Consider the following 26,715-nt stretch of genomic DNA (forward strand, 5'->3'; position numbering starts at 1 on the left):
CTTCTAGTGGTCTCCATTTTTCTCTCTTCACCCTATATCTGCTTGGAGATTGATTCAAGCTTTGTGCATCCCCTTTGCCTACATGCATGTACTGAATGGTGATGTGGGCTATTCCATATGTTCACAAAAGGAGGGGGTTGGAAACCATTGTGGAGTGTCCAATTTTGCATATCAGGTATCATATTTCACATTAATTTTGCAACAACCCATCTCCTAATTGCTATGACTGCTTTCTGCTCAATTTCATCATAAATGAATAAGTCTTCCCTTTCTTTTACTATTCCATATTCTTTCCACCAAACTATTGATATTCTTTCTACCCAACATCCTGGTGTGCCTTCATTATCTGTATCTTTAAAAAAAAACACTGACTATAGGATAAATACAAGTCACTGGTTATATGACTCCCCTATAACCCCTTTGCTGGATCAAAAAAAGGGGATTGTTTTTTCACAGCCATGACCTTGACCTGTTTCCCCAGTCTTGCATGGTGCAGGTGAAGACCTCAGTGTTTGATACACATTTCTGATGACCTGCACCAGGACAGCTGCAAGTCTATAGCTTAAGAAGTCTGGGGCTAAGGCTAGTCTCCACCTGACTCTTTCTCTACCAGACTCTTTTGCAGGCTGAATAGACAGTAGAAATCGGCCTAAAAAGAATGTAGCTGGCCAGAGGAGTTTGCCAGCCAGAGAGGGCCCAGTTTGCCTGCATGGAGTTTACAATCAAAAGGCAAACTGGATCCTCTATAGCTGGCCAACTCCCCTGGCCAGCTACATTCTTTTTAGACCAATTTCTACTATTCATTCAGCCTGCAAAAGAGTCTGGTGGAGACTAGTACCAATGCAAGAGGGGCTACAACAAAGAAGTCTGTCCTGCACTGCTTGGTACCAGTCTTGTTCTTGACAAGGAAAAAGCACTTGAACATTTCCGGGTCCTAACAGTATGTCAACACAGTCAACACACCCTTTCTTCTAATCTCTACAAATACCAGCGAAATATTCGTCATAATGACGTGCAAGAAAAGGACAAACTAGAATCCATTCAACTGCAGTGCCTTCCTTAGTTTCTTTGTTGCGTGTGTCATTTCCTCACCTCTATTTCCCTGAAACAGCGATGAACAGTGCTGTTGGAATGCTTGTCACTGTAAAAAAGAGATTATGAGATGTTATACATATAAAGCATTCATCACATTATGCCTAACTAACTGGTCATTGCTGTAATGAGACTGAAATAAATGTAAAAAGGGTATAAAACATGTCTCAACATAACACCAATAGTCTTCAATTTCCTTGGGACATATGAATTATGATAATTGATAGAGCTCTTCCTTCTACAATATAAAAAAAGAAATCATGCCTTAACAAAACTGAATAACATCGCAGCTTTTTGATACACAGATTTGATATTATAATGTTGGTTGATGATGATTATAATGTTACACTAGGGAGATACAGTGTATAACTGTAGAGTGGGCTAATAGGGCAAACGGCGAGATTTGCCAAGGATTGGTCAAACAAGTGGTTTAGCACACAAACAATCCACAAATCTCCCGCCTAACCCAAAACCAACAGATTAAGGCTAGAGACTTTTAGTCCAGACACTGTATCTGGGCTTCGGTAGTCACCACAAACCGTACGCACCAACGCGTCCTACACTTTGTTATGCAATTTGATGCCGAAATTTTGTTTTGACACTGTAATCATAACGATGCGACTAAAACCAAAATACAAATCGACAAGACAACAGTCTCATCCTTGTTTACATGGACACATTCCAACTAGAAATCACTTGCATCTGTGTCCTTTACGTCAAACTTAACCCGGATGACTGCCGGCAAACCGCGGGAACATACAACTGATAGAAAAGAGCTGACGTCTACTAAAGGATGAATGAAGCGCCTCTGCCAGGCCGGGTCAGACACATTATTATACTCAGCGTTACTCACCAAAATGTCTCCATACAGCGGTCGCAAGCAGTGTACACTTGATCTGAAAATGGAGAATAAGAGAACAACATTCTAGTCAACTCGCGTTGAGGGTTACTGAATGTATACTGGGACACAGAACGTAGTACGGGAAATATTTTTTTCCGACCAGGAATTTTTGACCGTTCGATATCTGACCCTACGGTCGGTTCGGCTTCCTGTGACGAAAGACCTTGATAAAACAGGCAAAACAAATAGTAGGGAACGCAAGGATCGTCGGCTCACTTTGCTCCTTACAGTCCTTGTAGGCACAGTACTTGTTTGCTGATGTTTCAGACGAGCTCCCCTTCGCCATTTGTCCGGTTTTCTTCTTAAAATCAGCGGATACCCCACTTTTCATCGCCACTGCAGCAGCCATCTTGGCCCATTGACGTCATCCGCCACACCCACATCCGGGCCTTTTCATGGGTGGGTCCACTCGGGTGGGGTGGGTGTGGCAGGGTGGGGCACTTCTATGTTTGTACGGCAAGAATTTCATCAAAAAATATTTCTACTCAAGTATCGTGCCATATATAGGGTAATGGTAGATTCCTGTGTACCTGCGTTACTTTTGTTTCTCGTTCTTATCTCTCGAAACTAAAAATCAAACCCCAAAGTCACCGCCGGGATGTGAGATCCCCACACACCACCCCTTTGATCGACGACAGCGCACTCAGCCGTGAAAAGGCCACTCTCGGTATCCTTGGAATTCCGTAGCCATGGAAACGGCGAGGGAAATGGGCAGGATAAATTGAACTTTCTGACGATCTGTTGCCTTTTCGGGAAAAGCTGTTGGGGCTGAGGGATGCCAGCAGTGCCTAATCATGGCTGACACTCACAAACAACCGTGAACGTGTCAGTTTAGACTCCTGTCATTGACAGGTGTTTACTAGACTCTACCAGGCTTCGGGAGGCGGCTGGAAAGAGTAGAAATCGGCCAAATACAGAGATAACACGCCAGGGGAGTTTTTCTGCTGGAGAGAACAGTTTGCCGCTCCAGAATGTTCTTTCCCAGCAGACAAACTCCCCCGGCATGTTATCTCTCTATTTGGCCGATTTGTACTCTTTCCAGCCGCCTCCCGAAGCCTGGTAGAGGCTAGGTGTTTACAAATCCTCCTACGATCTACAACAAATTCAAACACTTTTACGAACGCGGAGCTATTTACTTTACAGCTGTGGAATACTATGAAAGGACGTCTTTATGCGCCGAACTTTTATCAGTGACGCTTCTCGCCTCCGCAGTCGGCTAGCCGCGATAAACGCTAGGCGTGGTCACCTTTGTACCAAGCTTTGCAGACAAGTTAAACAATAGCAAGGGGACGGCGTTTTTAAATGAGTAGCCTCTACCAGGCTTAAGTGGTTGCTTTAAATGGTAAAATTTGGCCAAATACACGGATATCATTACAAACATGCCCGGGAGTCTGCTAAAGGAGAATAGTTTTCCCAAGAAGGTTAAATGGTTTTCCGCTCCGAGTCATCATACTTTATTTCTGCTCTCCAAGCAGAGGTTTGGGTTATTCTTGCCGTGTTTTTAGGTTTTTTATCGGAGTTTCTTTTTTGCACTGAATTGTTTTTACCAAATAACCCAAACCTCTGCTTGGAGAGCACTAGTCACACGTATGATACTTTTCCAGGCGCATCTGAAGCCTGGGTAGAGACTCTTTTTTCTTCTACTCTTTTCCAGTTGTCCCATCAAAGCCTGGTTTAGGCTATTTAATGTGTCTGTGTACGAGTGCACGTCCACGAAGACGTAGACGATCCCGCAGCCAGAAAAGGTCAGACTGGGCGTGAAGCCGCGCTGCTTCTGACTTTCAGGTTGGACCGGGTCTGTGCCGGTGGGTGTGGCGCGATGTTTACTGTACACTGCGGCATCGATCACGGGACAAACATCAAGCAGATGCCTTTCGGTGGCAAGACATTGTCCATTAGCCAGAGGAGTTTGTACGGCCACCGAAAGGGATCTTTCCGACAGCGAAACGGTGGCCGTACAAACTCCTCTGGCTAACTTGTGGATAATGTCTTGCCACCGGCCGCCGAAAGGGATCTGCTTAGAGATTATAGTAGACAAACATGCCAGTAGTGTTTACATTGGCAATGCAGCTCGGTAGTATACAGCAACCGATTTAGAATCGTACCACTTTACACGTTTATAAAAGGAGTTCTCGTTTATATATGTATAGTGGCACAAGCTCCCGTTTTATATTGGATTAAAGATGGACTCACCATGGCATGATTCTCATGATGCATATTGCACCTTTCAGTGCCCCAAGGCCAAGGTACTGATTACGTACTAATAAACGAACGTTGACTGTTTGGGCTGATAATCAACTTTTTCTCGCAAGTGTATAGTCATAGAAGACCAGACGGCTTAGTAATTTCGAAATTCTGTCGCTAGCTCTCGTCTGAGTTGTGTGGCAAAGTCGGGGACTTGACTGTTTATACAATGTAAAACAAAGTACGGCAACCGTGAAATATATTATATTACATGTACCAAGTCAGAACGAAAAGGCGACGCCTACTACTAGTACTAGTATTTGAAAACGACCCTAGCGAGTCAAGGGTTGGAAAAGTTTCTTAAGAGGCGAGTAAGTACAGTAAAGTTTTCTTATACCGATAAATGAGCCACATTCAACAACCGTTGAAGGGTTGGAAAAGTTTGGTAAGAGGCGAATAAGGACATTTAAGTTTTCTTATGCCAACAATTGAGCTGCTTTCAACAACCGGCGTTTAAGTTCTGCTGATAGACAATAAATAACACACTTTGAAGAGCACAACAGGAATAATTCAGACATGAACGCTATGAGTTTCCAGTATTTTTATTGCTTTCTTTCGAGGTTTGTACTGAGATGACAGCCGTCCCTCCCAAGCTCCACATGGCTTTTCCACACGGTTTGATGCCCTACCATCACATCAAAGGTACAGTAAATCTTTCAAAGACACAAACACAAAAATGTTCAGAGTATTACTCTTAAGTTATAGATATTTCATCCTGAATAATATCTATTTATATGCCACGTACAGTGAGGTAAACTATCCAGTGCTATTGCTTTAAGTGAAAAGTACCCTTCAAAATACAAGTACTTGATGGTTCCATACAAAACCTTGTTGACTTCTGGATTGGAATCATTGTGTAAACAGTTTATTTTGTTACCGACCCTGTACAGACTGGGACTGGTTAAAAGTGTTTGGACAGGTTTTCTGAGAAACTGAATTCTAAAGAAACTCAACTCATTTGAAAAGCTGGGCAACAAATTATTTCCTAGTGGATGTCAGGACAACTTTTCTCAAGAAACCAGCTCCACTGTGGATACAAGTTTTAACCAAACTAGAGCCATGTTTCTGCACATGATGTTGTTTCAGACACAGCTTACAGAGAACCCAAATCAAACCTTTCAAGTCCCAGTCTCAACAAGGTTTTAACTGTATATTGATGGTTGATGTCATGGCATGTATAACAGACAACCCCTTAACATGTAAAAGATTCAGTTGTCAGTGGCTTGTGACATTTATCTAGGAACTGCTGTGCTCGAGACTGATGCAGAACACTCAACTATCCCATACCCTGCCTGGTCCTCTGGGAACAGTGGCTACAATATTTACAGTTAATCTGACAAAAGTACATTCGTGCTAAGCAACCCAAAACATTTTCAACAACTTGTTGGTACATTCAAATAGTGACAGTTATTCAACAACACGATGTTTGTATCTTATTTTTTTGTCTCTGAATCATGACAACATAGGATTCAACTAAAAGAAATGGATCATGATTTTGTTCCCTCTAAGCCAGCTCGGCTGATTCCACAAATAAGGATACATTTTTTTCAATCATCACTGATCCCTTAAAGACCTTCATAAATGAAAAATACAAAGAAATCACCATTGGCATTAAAAAGAAATCATTACATGTCATACATCTTACGCACGCCTCAAGTAATGTTGACACTGTTAACAACGGTCATACAATCTTAACATCATTGAAATAGCTGGAAGAAGTCACTACACATGACTAGAAATTCCAGTTTGGTTATGATGCAATAAATGACAAAGTAAAATCATAAAATAACAGGGCTTTTCCCCTTTCAAATCATAAAACAATGTACAACATCATTAAACATTGCACCAAAAATATAACAGGTATAAAACGAAACAATACAAAAAACGGCAAGTAAACTTCATAATACCTTGATACAAGATTATACTTACTAAAACACTGTAACGTTACTTGTACGAGAAACAAAACCATCTGTCAACTCTTAGTTTTTACTTCGATCTAATATTTGCACAACGTTCTAAGCATATGTCTACCAGAAAAGCCTTGTTGTCAACACTGTTCAGAACACATCTGTCATGACCTGATACCTACAGCAATAGACCATGAAATGGCCATACCAAGTTATTTACATACACGTCCATGCCAATGGTATCTCCTTAGTGAACTCTGTCGTCCCTACTTTACCTCCCAAAGACTAACTAGTCACAAGTTACAGCTACATTAGTATATACAACTTCCTTTAAGTCATATTTTTGCCCTTTTCTTATATAGGATTCTTGTTTAACTATACATATATCCAGCAAACCCTTGGGTAGGTATAGTACTTGGCAGGACACTGGGGTTATGCATAGAGGTATAGATTCTACATGTCGTTACAGTAAATATAGTCTCTCATTCGCAAGCACATTCCACCCTGTGGTGTATGTAGTACTCTTTACCCCTGCCTTTCAACCAATTGGGGCATTCCACAACATCACTGTAAGCATTCCTTTGGTAGCTACGATATGGTGTTCGTCATCACGGGAAGTTTTTAAAAACCTCTGCTTCAAAGTTTATGTTAAGTTATAGGAATCAGCACCAAAGAACAAGCAGCTCACGGTCGGACAACTTTAAAGCAAGCATTGGAGGACGCAACAATACTGAGAGAAGCACACTGGATTTAACTGTCTGCAGCTAGACAACAATCATTACTTTGTCAGACAACAGCACACAACAACACATCACACAAAGATCTTTATATACAGGTATATTTGGTGCATTTCTGTTCTTGTGAACATGTTCCCAGTTGGAGGGTGACATTATAGCTTCACCCTGTCCGTTCACGATTTCTTTGACTACCTATTGCCACTGTCGTAACATATCTACATACATAAGTTGGCCACTGGTGTCATGTCAAGATGCTTCTCTTTTTTTTCTGTATTTTCCTGTTGGACCTCTCACTGGCACTACTGATCCTACTATACAGACAGTACCTACAGTCAAACGTTCTCTATGTATGTACAGGTTTAGGTAGAGAGAGGTCGACATGTGCTTGTTGTTGTGTTCTGTAAGTTCTCCGTACACAACAGATCAGAAGAAGCTGTGCTCCCAGCGCTAACTGAGCTACCGATGCTGTCCCCGCTCATGTTCCTGTGCCTCATGAGCGGGTTGGGGATGATTGTCCTGGTTTTGTTTGTAATGTTGGCCACCTCCGTATCCAAGTCCTCGGACGAGCTGCTACTGTTGTTCTTGCTGAGGGGAGGTAGCCCCACGTTCGCCCGCATCTCGTTAACGATGGAGAAGTTCAGCTCTTCCTCAATGAGGCAGTTGTCGGGGAGAAGCCTGCGCAGCTTGGTGACAGTGTTGAGGAGGGCGGCCCGCTCGATCTCCAGGGTCTGCACGCTGGAGCGCAGCTTGTTCTGCTCTGACTGAAGACTGGCAACTGTGGCTTCCAAACTGAAATCAACAAGATTGTACTGTCAGTCAGTCTCAAAAGACTATGACTTTAACTGCGGAAACAAACCAAACAGGATGGCTCAGTTCTCAAAAAACGTCCAAAATTTAAGTTCCTTGTTCACGGGGCCTGCTTGGCAGTAGTGGCAGTGTGTCGTCTGTGCCCACAAAGTAACCAGTACTACCCGGTAGTGTCAGAAAGTGTTGAATTTCTCATCATACATCAGCCACAGAATATACAGTTGTCACAATAGCGATCATACACAAGTTTGTTTTTGGCTTCCAAGCTGAAATCAACAAGATTACTGATTTAGCCTCTGTATATGTACACTTGAAGAAGACACACAGGCGAAAACGGTCGTGTTACAGGCTGAATAAAAGTTCTAAACGGGAACTATATGTGGCTCCAGATGTCTTACTAAGGGACGACTGCGTGTGCGAGATGTCGGTTAGGTTGAGGAATGAATCCCCTCTACCTTTACAACAACATTATTGGGGTTAGAAGGTGGAATTTCTCATCATACATCAGCCACAGTATATGCAGTTGTCACGATAGCGATCATACACAAGTTTGTTTTTGTATCTAGCTATCTTACAGACTATTTGATCTGGATAAGAATAGATTGTTTACCTGTGAATACTGCTGTGTGATGTCTGGAGCTTTTCCAACAGCTCCATGTTCTGTCTCTTCAGGTTGCGATTGGCCTGCTCCAGCTTTTCCATCCTGTCGACATCCCCCCTCTGGGGAGAGCTGATCATCTCCTCCTGCAGGACGTGGTACTCCACCTCGTAGGCGTGAAGCTGCTTGGAGATGTCCAGCTCAAATGCCTACAAAATAAAAATAAAAATAAAAATCTTTGATTAGGGCTCTCTTGTACTGGTTAGGTTTGTAGAGTTTTGGAGGGGATTTTGTTGTGGGATGTCAGAACTCAAAATACATGTACCACCTCCATCTCAAATGCCTGCAAAATAAAATAAAAATATTTGATTGGGGCTCTCTTGTTTCCTGACCGACCATAGAAAAAACTGTCCACCCCAGGCTTTTTTTGTGTGTGTGTGGACCGCTGAAAGGGACATAAATTTTTTGGGCTGATCGATCACTTCTAGCTCCATGATCTGACCTGAGTGATGAAATGTTGTACAATCAGTTTTTTAACATTGACATTGAAAATATAATTGTCCTCATGCAAGTTTGACTTTGTTAAACTGTATTGTATAAGTTGGATCACTACAGATCGTCAAAGTCTAAAAGAAAAAGAAAAATATAATCCCTACCTACCGACCCCAATTTTTCAGGACTGAAACTGGACTGGTGCAGATAATTTTCAATATGCAGAAAAAGTAATTTCGAGCCCTGACGATTCAAATTCTGTTTCTAAAAGTGACAGTGTGGACTTACTCTAGTGATGACCTTCTCCATGCTGACCATGCCCAGGGCTGGCAGCTGGTTCTTGATGAAGTCCACGATGTTCTCGAACCCCTGACAGGCCATGATCAGGTCCTCATGGTCGCCCAGCAGCGTCAGGGCCACCTTAAAGATCACGTCTGTTCCTTGGAGGAATATCAGATCTGGGGGAAAATATATGCAGAATTATCATACAGCAAAGATATCACACCCGTATCATGTTATATAATCTTGCAATAAAACTGCTTTTCTCTTGACTGACTTAACTGTCACTGACGAGAGGCAGTGGATGCCACTTGAAATGTCTGATCGTTTCCCAAAATCATATCCAGTTGCCCCAAAACATGGGGTTGAGAGTGACTGTTGGGGGTCCTTCTGATATTTTTATAGATTTTTGCAAAGTTATTCCATCAAGGTTGACGGATTGATTAAAAAAAAATTTCTGTCACATGCCACAAAGTTCCTGTAATTGACAAAAAAACTGGTGTTGGCTAGAGCCTGGTCCTCATTCTCAAATCATGACTGTTCCCCTTACCGAACACTCTAGTGACGAAGCCCAGTGGGAACTGTGAGGCGAAGAGCGTGAGGAACCACGGCGCGGCGTAGAGCGTGGGGGCGATGTCGTTCTTCTCCAGGTGCTCGTACAGCTCGCGGTGGTTGTCGTGCAGCAGGCGAGACAGCTGGTACATCTGGATCTGAGATAGCGGGGCAAAATTCTTACATCTATACCAATACAGACTCACCAATACCATCCCTTGTTTTTTACTCACGATAGTTTAATGCAAATAATGCTGTTTTATGACATGTGCCAAGTCGTGCAGCAGGCGAGACAGCTGGTACATCTGGATCTGAGATAGCGGGGCAAAATTCTTACAGTCAGGATGATTTAAGTAATACTTAATCTATACCAATACAGACTCGGTAATAGCATCACTGATGTCAGCGAAGGCTAGACATCCAGGTGAAAGATATGCCAAAAAAACAGTTACTCACGCAACTGGACACTGACGAAAGGTAGTGGATGCTACCTGAAATGTCTTGACCATTTCCAAAATCATATCCAGTTGCTTGAGTAACTGTTTTTTTTTTTTGCGCAAAATTCTTACAGTCAGGATGATATACTCACACCTCATCTATACTGATACAGACTCAGCAATACCATCCCTTACGTTGGTAACGGTTAGACTTACAGGTTATAAGATACACCAAAGAAACTGTTACTCATGCAACTGCATATTGAATGACACTGACGAAAGGTAGTGGATGCTACCTGAAACATCAGACCATTTCCAAAATCATATCCAGTTGCTTGAGTAACTGTTTTTTTTTTGCACAAAATTCTTACAGTCAGGATGATATACTCACACCTCATCCACAGCAATAAAATACCCCGTTATCTTATGATATGTGCCAAGTTTTTACAACACAATACTCTTTGTGGCTAACACAGTTGGCATACAGGTGTCATACTTAGATGTTATATTTGACTCTAAATCATTTGAAGTCAAATCATTTCAATTCAGACATTCTGTAAAAAGTAGGTACCCTGAGACTGCAGTGAATTTTGCATTTATTAATAAGTAACTGTGATTTACTGGAAAAAAACATGTTAGTTACCACCATAGACTTAAACACTATGATACTGATCTCAAAGCAGGTGTTTTGGTGGCCGCAAAAGACAGTATCAAATTGGCCAGGGAGTATCCATTAGCCAGCCAGTACCACCCTTCGCTGACCAATGGACACTCCTCTGGCCAATGGATACTGCCTTGCCACTGTATGACCTGCCAAGAGATTACCAAAATACAGCAAAAGAATTTGGAGCAATGAGATGTAGAGGAGCTGCTGTACCTGCAGTGCCACCATGTCAGGTCTGTACTGCCGTCTGAAGCCCAGCTGGTACATACTGAAGGTCAGCATGTGGAACGCCTCCTCCTCTGTCATCTGTGAAAAGAAACAGAAATATGGGTAATGTAAGGAACCTGAAGACCACACAAACGATGTTGGCTGCCTATACTAAAGAAGAAGAAGAACTACATTTGTACAATTTATGGATGAAATCTGGATGTACATTCAATTTGATCAATTTGATTTCAAAATAGAACAGAAATAAAATTTTGCTGTTTTCAACAAACAGGCAATACTATTAATACAAATTTTAAGTATCTGCATCTGTATTACAGTATTCTGTATCTGTATGGCTGGTATAAACGCCCTTTGGTGTAACACACCAGCTTTGCAGGCACGCGGTGTGACGACAGCTGGCTACGTTACACCAAATGACTTGTTACACCTAACCTTTGAAGATCTAACTCTAAACATTGTTTAAAGCTATCTTATGATAATGACCCTACTGTCTTTGGTGACTTGTGATGTGCTGTGTGACTTACATGCATGAGCAGGATGCCTGCGACGAAGCTGAGTCCCTGACAGTACCCCACCTCCCTGTCCAGCAGTGAGTAGGCCTTCAGCAGGTTAAACAGGGCCAGCTGTCCCGCACCCAGCTGTGTGGAGAAGTATGCATGGCTCGGGAAGGTGCGGCCTGGAAAAAGAAACAATTCTTAACTTTTAGCTAACATCTTAAAATCAAGGCTGTCTGAAGAACAAGTGGCTGGGAAAGCACATTGCAGAAGGTACTGCACCTGCGATTTTTCATGGTTTTTCATTGGACGTTTTATCAATGTTATTTCATTGCAGACGATATCTTTTCCAACACAATAATTGAAAACTATAGATGTCATCCTTAAGTACCCAAATACGACCTTAAATGAGATGCTCTGCAAAAGTGCTTTGCACAGGTTTCCGCAGTCACAAAATATTCTGCCAACGTGCTGACTGGATATTATACCATTCATGGTTGAAGATAACACACATGAGTTACTTTGCAACAAATGAAGTATAACAGACTTCCAATATTGAAGTCATTCTGGAGCATATAACAGACCATTCAACAGCGCCACCTACCTAAATCAATGAGAATGGCATGCTGGTGTGATGTGAGTTGTCTGATGAGTTCCTCGTAGGGGATTTCTGGAGGAGCGTTGCTGTGCTTGTTCCTGAGCTGGTACTGCTCGGCCAGGAGTCTCCAGATCTCTCCACGGCGCACTTTGGGTACACCTGGACAGAACGTGAGAGAAAACATTGTGGTTTATGGTAGTTTATTATGAAACAACTCTCCTTTAGCTGCCCACCGTGGGTGACAGCTATTCTTCCAGGAGAGGGTGAAGTACATAAGAACATCAACATACAATTACATAACGTTACATTACATACATTTATTTAAAAAAGACAAATGTGTAACATCGTTTGACACTTTGACTATTACTATTTAACATCACTACAGAACCCTTTTAACCATGTCATGTATAAATTTCTTCTACAACATATATAGAAATTTGCCTGAATGTACAAGTAAGTTCACAATGATGTTATGACATGTATTTAATGATACAATATAGGCAATTTGTGTTCCAGCATATTGTTCTTGGCTGCCCTTGTCTGAAGATGGTGAGGCCTAGTGAAACTAGTTGGTTCTATGCACCACGAGCAAGACGATGAGTGAGTAAGTGTAATCTTGTCTGTTGTCATGGCTATATTCTGGTAACCATACTAACTAACCAACTCACCAGCTCTGACGACAGCCAGCAGCTCGTCAGGGTTGAACTTGACCTCTGCCCTGTTGGGAGTTCCCAGCATGCCGTCCCACATGACCAGGGTGTTCTTGGAGCAGGGCAGGATCACGTCGTAGTCCAGCTTGGTGCGTTTGGTCTCCACCGCATCCATACGGGCTGTGGGAGGGAGAACAGAACATCTGGTCACATGGGTTGATCTTTACCACACAAGTAGTGCTGTGTACCTAAACCCATGTTCATGTCCAGGTCTGGATTCAAGTCCAGAGGTTCAGATACGGATTCGAACCTCTGGACCTAAACCCAGGGCATATGCAAAATAGAGAAGGGACTGCTCAGTGAACATTTCCCAATGGAAAATGGGGCATCTTTATGCAAAATTTTGTAGCGAGTGCTGCACTTGTAGGGTTTAGAAGCAAGATATGTTGTTTTCTGGGCATGTCTGGGTAAAACTGTGGCCACATTATTTACCAAGGCCGACACTTGATGATGCCCAATGCCAATGTTTTCTTGATCTTTTAGGATACAAGATTTGGAAAATATAGATGGGATGTCGTTCATGAATACCCAAAAACAACCTTGAGACATTCTGACGAACATTATGGCAACATTAAAGATTTCCGTTTTTGACATTGATAAAACATAACCATATACCAGTGAAGATACAAACAACGGGTGCATAAAGTGCCCAATGAATGCTGTGAACATGCTGTGCACAAAAAACACTGCTCTTTCTGTTATCGTGGTGCAAAAGCAGGATGAAATTAATTGTGCACACAAAAATAGACCTCACAGCAAACGTGACGAAACACCACCAACCGATCAAAATTTATGCAAAAAATATCCATCGAGACTTACTGGTGTCAAACGAAGCTGAATGAGGCAAAATGGCACCTAAACAATGGAAAAACAAATATCAAAGAAAGTGAGGAAGGCATGTCAACATGCAGATTCCTGACACCCTTCCTCATGAAAAAGATATAGCAGGTATAAGTGGATGCAAAAGCAGTGCAAGCCGAGTACCTAAAAGATCCAAAATCAAGGATAGAATGGGGAGTTGGGGACTATTCTGAAGATAACGACAGTGCCAAATTGGCAAGTTAAAACTTATCTCCAAGCAGATCTTTTGGTCGCTAGAAGACAGTATGAAATTTGCAAGACAGCACCATTGGCACGGCAGTATCCAATATGTCACCCAAATGGCTGCTGAATAAAGAAAGAAAAAAAGCAGAAGAAAAAAAGAAGACCTGATAAAAATGCCTAAAAAATAAGCCGAAAACATAAAAAATAAGTTGAAGCCTATACCTCTGCTTGGAGAGTAGGTTAAAACAGACAGCAAAGTAGATAATGGTTGTACAATGGTCTCACACCATGCTTTATACAAGCTTGGGGGGAAATGTCATGGGGCAAAATATCAATCCAGTACCACCCACACAGCTTTTATGTACAGCAAATAATGTAATTCTTATCGTAAGATGTCTGATGTATCCCTTGTACATATTACGGGCAGTGCCCTTCAGAAAGAGGATTACAACAGAAGGCGGAAATACGTATGACAGACCCGCAAAATAACCAAAGGAGAGTCACCATTTGGCTTCGACAACATTTTATGCACTGACAATTTCTAAGAAACAGTGCTGAATGGAAATGTTACCAGTATTAATGGTCTATAGAGATGCTTAGGACCCTGAGTCACCTTTTCAGGTCAAGGAGAATACTGAACAACCCTAGCCTGGTAGGTTCTTCTGCCATTTTGTTTTCTTTTTCCTTCATTTTCACAAAGCTTAGAGTACATCATATGCAGTCCAGTTCAACTTCAAATACTATTGTCAAGTTATGCAAGCATACTGTTCAGTCATGCGAATCTGACTAACAGATATGCTTTAAACCATGTCAAGAAATTTTTTTGAAATACAATGTAGCTGTAAAGGCTTCAGACAGAGTAGACAAAAATATCATTTTCTTTCACTCTGGGTATTAAGATGAAAGTGTTAGACTGTTAATAGCAAAAACATGTTGTTTGCAGGTATCTAATGGTAATGGTGAATGTGAAATGGTGTTTCCAGTGCTACTATCATGACAAAGTGCTAGAGCTGTGTACCTAAACAAATTTTAGGTACAGGTACAGGTACACAGGTTTAGGTACAGGTCCGGACCTGAACCTGTACCTGAACAATTCGACCAATTTATATGCTCTTCTGAACTCCTTCAATAACAAAAAAACATAAATAAACTTGATAGTTAAGGTTTATTCTTTGTTTATGGCGAATGCTCAGATAAAATATAGGCAAAACTAAGATGTTTTTGTTTTCATGAACACACTGTCCTTACACAGGCACCCATTGTTAACCAGCTATTTAAACATTTGAGGTCACCAATAGGCATAAAATTAGTGTGAAATTGTTTAGGTACAGTACCGGTACTGAGGGATTAGGTATTTTGGACCTGTACCTAATCAATTTTTCCGGTACAGTATCGGTACTGCGTACCGGTACACAGCTCTACAAAGTGCTATTACACCATGAGCTTACCTGGAAAAATCACAATAGACGACAGACAGAAAAACACAAAACTTCCTTAAGGCAGCAAAAAGACAGAGACACTACTATAAGAGAGTGACATACAGTACATCAAGAAACACAGATACACCTCAAGTATTGGAACAAAGGGAAAATTTTAAAAGAAAAAACAGATCCAAAGTTACACCATGTGTAAGGAACATACTGGTCATTATCAAAAGTGGTGAAAAAAAAAGAAACCCATACCATAAGGTGAATCTCAACAATAAAAAAGATCACAGATACATTCCTAAATATACAGAGGACCAAGTTTCTATTTTGTGGAATCCAGTCAAGCAGCATGCATAAATGAAGCACCTCGAAGCACCCTAGCCATTGACAGATGCAAGCATCGCAAGATATAAAACACCTCCATGCATAGATTATATAGCAGTACTGATAACAGTTATGAGCACCATAGGGCAACAGATGCTACAAACTCTATCGCTTGCATTCATCAAGGATGCTGGCAGCTTTTGTAAACGGTGCAATTATAACACATCAAGAGAAGCATTTAACTCTATGGGGACCAAGATGGATCTCACACTGGGAGAGTAAAATTACCTGTCAAGGGACACTTCCTGGCATTTCAAAGGTACTGTACACTACTGCAAAATCATGTTTCGTCAATTTTTGATATGAGGTCCAACAGGCACAATTGTTGTTTGAGATACATTGTACTATGATCCTTTCTGAGTCAACCAAATAAATGTCAAGAAGATCTTTTTTCCTGATTGAATGAAGAATCCTTTCAAATCCTGAATAGAAAAAAAGCTGTGTACCACACAAGTGACAAGGCTGTTTTGTTTTCTGGTTTAGCAACAGGCAAGGATTTGTACATGAATAGGGAGGGGGCGAGTGGGTCTGAAATCACAAAGAATTAGCTACAGGCAACTTATTAGACTGTGATTGGTTGCTTTATTGTTCAAACACAGTAGATTGGCCTTGCAGCCACGGCTGAATTGCGCCAAGCTTTGCAATAAAAATTCAACTACATTAAAACCAACAAGGAACATTATCAAACACAACCAGCAAAAAAAATAACACTTGCAAGATGAACACAAGTACCTTTGAGGTTGACGTTTTCTCGCTCCATTCTGATGAGTAAGATCTGCTCCATGATGGCTTTCTTCCACAGCGCTCGCAGCTCTTCCCGTGTTCTCTTTCTCGGCTTCTCCTCGCTGCGCAGCTTGGGGCTGGCCTCCGGCGTGGTCAGGGTCTCATCCAGCTCATGCACATCTGTGGGAAATCAAGTGGGTTGTAATCGTAACAGTAACATAGCATTTCTTCATCAGGTTGGTAGAGTATAGGATATACATTGTACATGTAGGGGTTTTCTTCTACACAACCAAACTTGTAATCGTAACAGTAACATAGCATTTTTTCATCAGGTTGGTAGAGTATAGGATATACATTGTACATGTAGGGGTTTTCTTCTACACAACCAAACTTGTCCTACCTTGCTTACATTTCCGTGTGTATCAGACACCTTCCTCAGAGCTTCTGATTGGAGTTCTGCTTCTCGTCACTATGTGTAGCCGATATAGCGGTAAGAAGCAGAACTCCAGTCAGAAGATCTGAGAAGTATCCGATAGACACCGAAACATAAGCAAGGTGAGACAATACTGGTTGTGTAAAAGAAAACCCCTATATCCAACGCAACATATGGTTTACATTTCTGCTAATTTGCATTAACATTAACCTGCTGATTTCTATGCAATATGTGGTCTGCATTGCTCGAGAATAACCAGTTTGAGATCTAGAGGCGAACAACAAGAAGATTTTAAGGATGGAATTTCCCTTTTCCTTTCTTCTTCTGGAGAAGTTTGGTTGGATGGAATTTGGCAAAGAGCATCTTACATTTAATCCAAATGAACCCAAAATAGTAACGTGAACTTTTTTCATACTAAGCTGGTTAAACCTTTGTATTGGAAATGTTTGGCAAGGACTTTACGTTTATTGTTTACTTTGATCTAATCAAGCCTTGAGGGACACATAGGAAACCTTTTTGACTGTGACAACACAATTTATCTCTACCATCCTACATCCATGGATAGATAAGTGAAAGATACACAACAATGTCATGGCAATGGTATCCACATTGTATGACACAATGAGGGAGTTAAGTCACCAGATAGAACACATACACGAAATCTTCACCAAACAATGACAAAAACATCACCTTGAAATGTGGTAGCAAGAACAATGTTAGAACACAACATAACAAAGCACAACATTTGTAATGATTGATATGATTGGAGAAAGCAAGAGGAATCAACATGGGTGATGCCCAATCACGTACACCGATACATACACAAGGTACCTGGCATTGTGTTATTCCGGCCGGGTGTGACCACCCGGGTGAAGATGGCCTGTCTCCACGACATTCGTCTGCGCGGGGTGTACCCCTGGGGCGTGTCGGGGGGCGATGAGATGCTCTGATGTAGTCTGAAGGTTTGCAAAAAACACTTAATTCTTCTGAATGGCATTTTGCTACATTACAGGCCAACTATTTTGGTTAAAGCTCTCACTACAACTAGACTAGCTCGACACACATGAACGAAGCCACTTTCTTGTTGGTTTTAGAACAATATTTCCATGATAGTGTATCACAAAGGCAGGAGTGGTTTGTTCTATCTTTCCTTGGCAACCAGTTCTAGAACACCTAAAGATAAATTCAATGTTAGACAGTTGACTGTTGTCCACCTTCTGTTGCTTGACTAAATGTAATCATGTCTTGTCCCGTGTAAATGTATGCCGGGCCCCATTGGAAAGCAGCTCCTACTAGCTGAATGGGCTACCCAGCCATTTTATGATGAAATAATCAAATAGATGAATACTAAAGATGTTTGAAGCTAGTTCTCACCTGCTTACGTTTCAATGTCTATCAGACACCTTCCTCAGAGCTTCTGACGTGTTTTTGGTACACCTACTTTGGCGATAAATAGCGGCGAGTTGCAGAACTCCAGTCAGAAGCTCTGAGGAAGGTGTCTGATAGACATTGAAACGTAAGCAGGTGAGAACCTTACTGGTTGTGTAAGAAGAAAATTCTATACCCTAAGTATCTTCCAACCTGACGAAATTATTTACGGGAGTTCTAACCTTTGTTTGCTCCCATTTGAGCTGTCAGACAGACTGTCCTTGCTGGATGATCTGGAGGCGAGCGGCGATGACTTGATGTCCTTCATGATGTTACGCCTGGGCGGGACGTGGTCCAGCGTGTTACTGCGTTTTCTCAGCTGGAACGGCGAGTCCTCAAGGTCAAACTTCTGTTCCACCTCCTTGCCTGGGGTGGGGGGCGCGGACGTGGGGGGGCCAGGGGAGTCTTCCACTAGTCTCAGTGGAGGGGGGATGTTGGATGGGTTCTGGAAAAGGGAAAAACAGGTAAGTTTAAAAAGCACTGTGTATTTAAAGGTTTCATAAAGTCTGGGTCCACCATGCGTTGTGTTGCTCATGCTGAGTTAATTTGTTTCTTACCCTCAACCCTTACACTTGCTTGTACATTAGGCTGCAAATCTGGATTCGCCGTATTACATCCCAAATTCCTTGCAATGCGAATCAAAGGAAAAATGACAATGTCATCCGTCTCTTCTACCTTGGTTCCTTGTCAATGTGGTAATGCCTATAGTTTGTTAAAGGTTTGTTAGATAAATCTCAGGTAATGCCATTGTTGGTGAGTTTTTTCTAGTGACTTTGAGTGATAGTTATTACCCAAGTTTCAATTTCATAGGCAGCCTTCTACGTGCAATTTGAGTTCCTGTTTGTTCTGATTGAAAGGTCTGTTTGTTTCTTGTTGCAGAGTAGACAAGCATAGTACATTTTATAATGCCTCAGTTAAAATCACAACAATTGATGCCTTAGTCACTGCCTTCCAACATGTCTATGATTACTCTACACATTATAAGAGAGCAGTTGAGAAAGATTAGTGTTATGCAAGAGTGCCCTATTTTGACCTGATTGACTTATAATGTACTATGACTACTGCAATGCAAATGTTATCTTTTTACAACATTCTCTGGCATTAGAATAGATAGTTACATCCTTGCACCATGCTCTATAACCTACAAAGTTCTCTAGTATTAGGACTAAATGGTTACAACCCTAGGCCATGCGTTATACCCTGCAATGTTCTCTGGCATTAGACCAAATGGTTATATCCTCGAGCCATGCGCTGTACCTAACATGCGAGGGAAGGGGAGGGAGTTTATCTGACTCTCCAAGAAGACATTGATGGGGAAAGATCATTATCTTTTTACAAATGGCCCTTTTTTGGGGGTCGTTACCCCCACCAAAACAAAAAAAAAGGCCAAATGTAAAAAGATAACGATCATCCTCCATCAATTTCTGCTAGGAGAGTAGTTTATCTGCCCTTACGGCATGCCGCATGCACCCAAGAGTTGGTAGGACTGGCTATATAGTAACCTGTTGCATTGAAATGCTACGGGTGAAGAAAAACTTCTCCCTGCGGGTAGAGTCTACGGCTGCGGCCCGGGCCTAACACACACACACAGACAAGCGGAAATAAAGAAAGTCAAAAATGGGAGGAAATACTGCAATTCACAATGTTTTCACGGTAGTGGAATTTCACAGTGTGAGGAAAATGTTCATGGAATTTAATCTTCACAATGGTGAAAAAGTGGAGGGGGGCAAAACAAAGATGATTTGAAAATGGTGATGATGAGAACAGAACCGTGAAAATATCAGGAATTACAGTAAGAGGAGAAGCTCCTATGAAATTAACTAGTCTAGTATTTTCTGACAGCTACTTGCCTTCAGACTAGATTTGTACTTTACTGCAAGCTGAATTTTTTAACTGATATCTACATCCAGCTATCATTTGAAAATATTGAATGTTTATCATCTACTAAAAACTGGTAACTATACTAGAAAAGTTATAGTTCTGTAGCATCATGAAGGAGGCTGGCATGTTTATTATTATGTAATGTTTAAATACAGTTGAAGCATTATATGCCGCATGATGGCTAGTTGAAGCAGAGAAGAGTTAATCTCCAAGCAGACCTCTACGTTGGGCAAGACACAAGGCCAACTGAATACTGTCTGACGTCAGCCAGTAGTAGTCACTAAAAGTCATGTGTCCACAGCACTTGGGTCATAAAGCTGATGAAGACTGAGTGATTCAGTCGAAAATTTCTGGTGAGTCATTTTCATTATTGAGTTGGAGAACAGTTTAATTCTCGTCATGAATACTGGCTAGTTGGATAGTGTCTTGCCCCCCAGAGATGGGAGATGAGCTTGGAGATGAGAGAAGAGTACCGGGTGGAGAGAGGTGCTTCTGAAGAGTGGAAACTTTCTGTGCAGGGGGAGGGAAGAGGGGGGTGTGGGCAGCTCTGGCACCTCAGCCAGAGACGGCTACAGGAAGGATTAATGGTTATGATGATGATGATGATAAGATGAGGAATGGTAAAAAGAAAGAAAAATGGCAGATCGATTAGATATGATATTATGAGCAGCAAATGATAAATAAAAGCAGATGGAAAATTATGTTATATTCCAGAGATAAGGAAAACTATGAAGATATGTAGCAATATATTGTTGACACACATTAAGTAAGGGAGGGTATCTTTACTTCTAAGTTGTAAATTAAGCATTTAGTATAATTTGATATTCTTTAACTGACTTCCAAAATGTTGATCTACCCAGCCTGAAACTGGAAGAGTTGATTATAGTATGCAAATAGTTGCATCTAGCCTTTTCAATATACAGCCCTTTTTTTCAGAGTAACTCAGTTTGTAATGCTAGAACGCATTGTTATGATGTTTTGTTTTTATATCTTGACTGGAAAAAAATAATAGAGAAAGACTTCATGTTGTGTAGCCACAATCTGAAAATTGATATGGGAGCACTGGCTGGTTATATGAGGGAGCAGTGCTCTTCTTCCCTGGCTTAGAAAAAAACCCTGATGTGGGAATTTACCTTAGCAGCAGCGGCGGCAGCAGCACCGGAGTCCAGGGTTGCAGCGCGGTCTCGGGCCGACTGTCCATTCCCCATCGGCTCGCTGGCGTGACGCTGCTTCCCTTTCCCCTGGGAGATGACAGAACAGTTCACTTCTTCATTCAAACACTGTACACATCTATCTATGACTGTGTGTTTGACAAATCTTTGAGGAATAAAAAAAATACACATTGAAATAATAGACTAGATGAAGGGTTAAAAAAAACCTTGCTCGGCCCCTTAAGACAGATCAACATTGATCTAGGGCGAGAGGTTAAAATGAAGGTGCTGTGCGTTGGCCATCAGTATATACATTGTATTGCACAGGTGCATTCTATTGCACAGATACATTCTGTGCTGCTACTAGTATTATTGCACATCTTCTGAGAAAATTTCAGATAATGAAGAAAACTCTGTTTTGAAAAAACAAATAAAAATACCGGTTTTCTGACAAATCTTTCTTGGAAAATAAACCTTTGTCTAACATTAGCATTGTGTGATAAGGTTTGCTTTGCGGTTTAAGTCGTTGAAGATTAAACATAAAATGCAATGAATTAGCACAATGATGCACAGGACCTTCACCAGCCACCTGTAGTAGACATGTTCAGAACTCATTCATGTCTCATGTAAGGAAAAACTATTGAATGGATATTTTCCAAACTATATAATGATGTGGATGGGAGATTTTTGGTGTACATCAGACATGAATGGTTAAAGATTAATGTCTCAGCTTGTGACAGGTTAGAAATATTGAAAGGTTACAGTGAAGAGAAAAGAGCCCCCAGTCAGATTTTTACACCAGCAATCTGCTATGCAACACAGATGGCTATGATTTGCACCAGGATGTCCAATTTCCGTCCATCAATATTTGTTGGCAGAAATGTATCCAGGTGAATGGTGATTGTAAGCCTAGCTAATTCATCCACTTTATATTTGGATACCTTGCGCAAAATAATCAAAAGATTTCATGAGGTCTTGAAGATTTTGGGGAAAAAAATTTCCAGTAATAATTTAACTGTTTCAAAAATTACTTACACCCAGATAACATGAAACTTTGCATGATTCTTGCATTTGACAAAAACTGCATTTGAGGAAAATTGGTGATTAAGACTATGAAAATTTCCATCATTTTTTTTAATAATTTGTTAATTGAGTAAATGGTAATGATGTGTCCTGGTAAAAGAAGAAAGAACCTAAGAAAAATCCAAGGTAATAAATAAAAAACAAGACCTACTGCAACACAGACAGTGTTATAAATGATTGCCTTGAATTGCCCCATAACCAAAGGAAACAGAAACAGCAGTGTGCTGAATTGAAGAGTGATCCATTAAAATGCCATGCAGCCGAGGAGTCACCAATACCGCTTGCAAAATTACAGAGCAGTGCAGCTCAAAGTGATACAGCAGGGCGCCCACAATGACGGGAGAGCGTGACATGCATGCGCGAGTGGTCTGGCTGCTGTACACATAGAGATCTGTGGGAAGGAATGAAGCTAACCTTTGCCGTAAATATGGTACCTGCCGATGCACGCTGATCATGTCACACCATGCCGCACAGAAATTAACACAAGTTAGCAACCAATCACAGTGCAGAAAGGACTGTCAATCAATCAAGTTAGCAACCAATCACAGTGCTCAAAGAACTGTCAATCAACCATGCTGTCCAACATTAGAATTTTAGTGCTAAGTTGTTATATAACTCTTGGATGTGATGAAGAAAACGTTACAAATCACACATCATGCAGATTTCTGAGCTCATATTCTGAAAAAAAAAACTATATGTGACATAGCTCTCCTCCTAGCAACAACTGTCATGAAATGAATCCATGAAAATAAAAATATTGTAACTGCTGTGGACAGTGCTCTAACATAGAGTCACAATCCTTGTTGTTGATCTCTCAAATACAACAAGAGAGAGCATTCCAGCAAATGGTAATAATTCTATTAGATATGACATTATAAATTCAAAGTCATTTGGGATATGCCAAGTGATACCGACAGACTTCAACAGCTTTCATTCTAGCATATTGTCGAGATATATCGGTGAAGGTTAGACATCAAGGTGATAAGATACGCCAACAAACAGTCACTCAAGCAAATGGATATGATTTTGGACATCAAATCAATTTTCCGTATCATATCCAGTTGCTTGAGTCACTGTTTTTTGGCATATATTGTTGACACTTCACTATAAACAACAACTGTTATAGCAAACAGTAAGGTCTTACCCGTGACAGGAGGCTCTCGAAGGAGTTTGCCAGAGACTTCTTGGCCCGGTTTCTGATGACATCAAACTTAGATGGATACCGGTGTCCATCCTGGGGAAGAAAAAAAGTTGAGTGAAAACTTGGTCCTCTACAGATTAACACCACATTACTTTATGTACAAAATCTAAAATCATTTCAGCACATGGTTGGAGCATGGAGTTAAAAGACGTTTTTCCACCTCCATGGTTGGAGCATCAGGTGGTGGAATTTCTTTTGTTGCAACCTCAGTTTTCCCTTACTATTCCTTGTATTAGCCCAGTAGTGGGATTGTCATGGTATACAATATCTAGTTGATAACAATAAACATACTGAGCCTTGTTGAAATGTCATGATTTGCTAAATATGGATGGCACATTTCACTTTGCAACACCTAAACCCCTCTTCACAACACAGTCTGGACACAAGTGTTACTTTACCATGGCTAGCTTCAAGTGGTCCACAGATGCGTTCAATCCAACCCAAACAGAGCCGGCTAAGTACTACGCTAAATGGCCGCTCGCTAGTGCAAATACACACGGCTCTCAAAAGGCCATGTCCTTGTAACGAACACACACAACCTTCCAGCATAATGCGCACCGCGGGGGATAGGATATCACAAAAAGCAAGACTTAGTCACATCAGACGTAAAGAAACAGAAAACCGGTCACTGAAATAGAAACACTTAATGTGTGCAGATGATCAGATTTCCTAATGAATTAGAGCCAATATGGCGACATCCGCAGTGAAAAAAGCCTGTGTTAAAATTGGGGGAAAGGTAAAGAAATACTAGGACGATATTCTAAACATTGTTTTGTCATGAAACTAAAAATACTGTACCCAAATTCTGGATGGAATAGCCTGTCCAAAAACCATCTTGCAAAAGCACAAGAACTGCTACAGTCAGCTGAACAGTGGTAGTTTGAAAAGTCTGCGACTATCGAGTGAAATCAATGAATACAAAAAGCGGAAACAGGAGAAGTTATTAAAAACTACTCAATATCCTCAATAAACTGGTCCAAGCAAGGAAAATAAAACCATGCTCCAAGTTACAAAAGTATGGCAGTTAGTGCCAGTTGGAGGCCGTTGGCAAACAATGTCAACTATAGATGTAGATAAGATAAATTCAAAATCATACATACCGCGCTAGGCATGGTCAAAATATGGGGGAGTTTCAAAACCATCTGCAGAAATTGGTAAAGAACTGACAGCTCACTGCACTACATGTGTAGCACTCAGTGGTCTGGACTGAAGTGAGGAACGTGTTTATTGTGCTGAGTGACTAAACCTGGCTTTTTTTAGCACAAAAAAGGTGCAAAGTGCCTACAGTGAGGTCACTGGGTAAATTTGATCAGCCTTGAACATGCAAATTTACAAAACAAACAGGTAGGATTCCCAGCATGCTTTTAACAACATCCAATCCGAGTAGGTCGGCATTTAGGAACAAGCTGACCCCTTTTGTTTCTTTTGTGTGTTAATAACACAAAAGAATGGACCTGTTAGCAAACTATGAATACTTTCTCACCTGTTATCCTCATTACCATATTAGGCTTTCTTTACCTGTTTTGTGGGTCACAACAGGTGAATTTCCAAGCCAAGCGACAACTAGTGAATCACTGGTAAACAAAGGCATTTTCTTGCGTAGTTAACAGCTTGGGGTTGGAACTTTTTATTCAGCTTTAAGTGTTATGCTAAAATGAGTAACAGTTTAACACCTGAATGACAGATGAAAAAAAAAGAGAGCAACAAAGGCAGAAACAAACTACACAGACTGTTGACCAACATTTTACAAAACACATTCCACATTTTACAAGGCCTAGGAAAAAAAATGTTGTGTTTCATGTTTGAGTCCTGAAATAAAAGGGTCGGTAGGTAGGATAATCTTTTTTTTTTTCTTTTTTATAAAGACTTTACTTTGGTGATCTCTAGTGATCCAACTTATACAATACAGTTTATCAAAGTGAAACTTGCACTTATATCTTAAATGTCAATGTTGGAAAACTGATTTTACAATGTTTTATCACTCAGATCATGGACCTAGAAAAGGCCGATCAGCTCAAAAAATTTTGTCCCTTGCAGGAATCAAAAAAAAAAAAAGGCTGGGGTAAGAAGTTTTTTCTAGGGTTGGTCGGAAAACAGGAAACCCAACAGTTTTTTTCCTAGGCCTATAAGCACCCTGTCTACCATCCTCCCATGACTTTCCTTATAAGGCCTTTAAGCATCACACACCACGGCTGGAAGTCCCACCATCTGTTCATGTTTGCACTGATGACTCAAATGTCTCCATGGAGACAAAGTCCTTTTATGGTTTGGAGAATCACCTGGATATGGCACTTATTCCCCACAAATCGGTTTCATATTAAGGAATTTTGGAACGTGACAAAAATATATGTTCCTGATAGTTGATCTACCAATGACTCAAAGGTTTCCATAGAGAGCAATCCTTCAATTCATAATATGGAATCAACATGAGAATCAAACACCTGGAAACAATACTCATAGACTAATAAGAAGCATTTTGCACATTCTGCAAAAATGACTTTCAAATCTTAATACCCAATTCCAGTAGGTCTCAGTTTGATGCAGTCCAATTCTTATTCATTCATTTCTGTCACACTAATCTGCATGTATAAAACAGAACCTATTTTCAGAGTTATTCCAGGATCTTTGCTTCTCACTGGTATAAACATTTTGGCTTGTGTGCCCTTGTCACAACTAGTTTGCCACGTAGAAGGCACAAAACCATCCTTTCAGAGAATACAAATACAGCAAGGTTCAAATAGAGACATCTGGTCATGTATGCCGATGACCTACTGAATAATATACAAAGAAAAGGATTCTAGCTTGCCGTCCACAAACAACCGAGAACATGACGTCTATAAGTTATAACAGTTACCAGTTAACTTAGCCATCGTACCAGTACAAATGAAATGCACGAACTCATCTACAAAATGATAAACCTGTTAGTGTTGAAAACAAGAACAGTGAAGAAAACAAGCAGCTATGGCTTATGTCATGTACAGACTATTTACTGAGAAATGCAATGCATTGTCTTCAAACTAACAGATCTAGAGTCTCAGTCTAGTACATGTACCTGTATCTTTTTTGTTATCCACAAAAAAAAGAAAACTCACATCTGTTTGAAAAACAAGGAGGAAGATCATACAACATGGTGGAGACTGTTCAGCTCTGAGCTGCCTGGTGGAAACTGGCTCAATTATGGGTGTTTAAATATAGCCCAAACCATTACAGTAGGGGGCAA

The 26,715-nt window shown here is 40.9% G+C and overlaps 2 protein-coding genes across 2 annotated transcripts in view; both read right to left on the reverse strand.

The window, feature by feature from the left end:
* LOC109470618 (Krueppel-like factor 12) overlaps nt 1–2,393 on the reverse strand; it is a 12,740-nt gene extending 10,347 nt beyond the window's left edge. The window contains exons 1-3 of the mRNA XM_019769636.1: nt 2,210–2,393; nt 1,946–1,988; nt 1,093–1,141 (exon numbers count right to left, since the gene is read on the reverse strand). Coding sequence (XP_019625195.1) covers nt 1,093–1,141; nt 1,946–1,988; nt 2,210–2,342 — 225 coding nt within the window. The 5' untranslated portion in view covers nt 2,343–2,393. The remainder of the gene's footprint in view (nt 1–1,092; nt 1,142–1,945; nt 1,989–2,209) is intronic.
* A 2,370-nt stretch (nt 2,394–4,763) lies between these two features.
* LOC109470558 (TBC1 domain family member 1-like) overlaps nt 4,764–26,715 on the reverse strand; it is a 52,302-nt gene continuing 30,350 nt past the window's right edge. The window contains exons 9-23 of the mRNA XM_019769522.1: nt 23,439–23,528; nt 22,709–22,741; nt 21,194–21,301; nt 19,682–19,753; nt 18,362–18,624; nt 17,574–17,707; nt 16,328–16,498; nt 12,699–12,860; nt 12,037–12,189; nt 11,463–11,614; nt 10,924–11,016; nt 9,608–9,767; nt 9,067–9,236; nt 8,299–8,495; nt 4,764–7,670 (exon numbers count right to left, since the gene is read on the reverse strand). Of these exons, the coding sequence (XP_019625081.1) occupies nt 7,241–7,670; nt 8,299–8,495; nt 9,067–9,236; nt 9,608–9,767; nt 10,924–11,016; nt 11,463–11,614; nt 12,037–12,189; nt 12,699–12,860; nt 16,328–16,498; nt 17,574–17,707; nt 18,362–18,624; nt 19,682–19,753; nt 21,194–21,301; nt 22,709–22,741; nt 23,439–23,528 (2,388 nt within the window). The 3' untranslated portion in view covers nt 4,764–7,240. The remainder of the gene's footprint in view (nt 7,671–8,298; nt 8,496–9,066; nt 9,237–9,607; nt 9,768–10,923; nt 11,017–11,462; nt 11,615–12,036; nt 12,190–12,698; nt 12,861–16,327; nt 16,499–17,573; nt 17,708–18,361; nt 18,625–19,681; nt 19,754–21,193; nt 21,302–22,708; nt 22,742–23,438; nt 23,529–26,715) is intronic.

The sequence above is a fragment of the Branchiostoma belcheri genome, unplaced genomic scaffold (assembly GCF_001625305.1).
Source record: "Branchiostoma belcheri isolate BF01 breed outbred unplaced genomic scaffold, Haploidv18h27 scaffold23, whole genome shotgun sequence".
Lineage (NCBI taxonomy): Eukaryota > Metazoa > Chordata > Leptocardii > Amphioxiformes > Branchiostomatidae > Branchiostoma > Branchiostoma belcheri.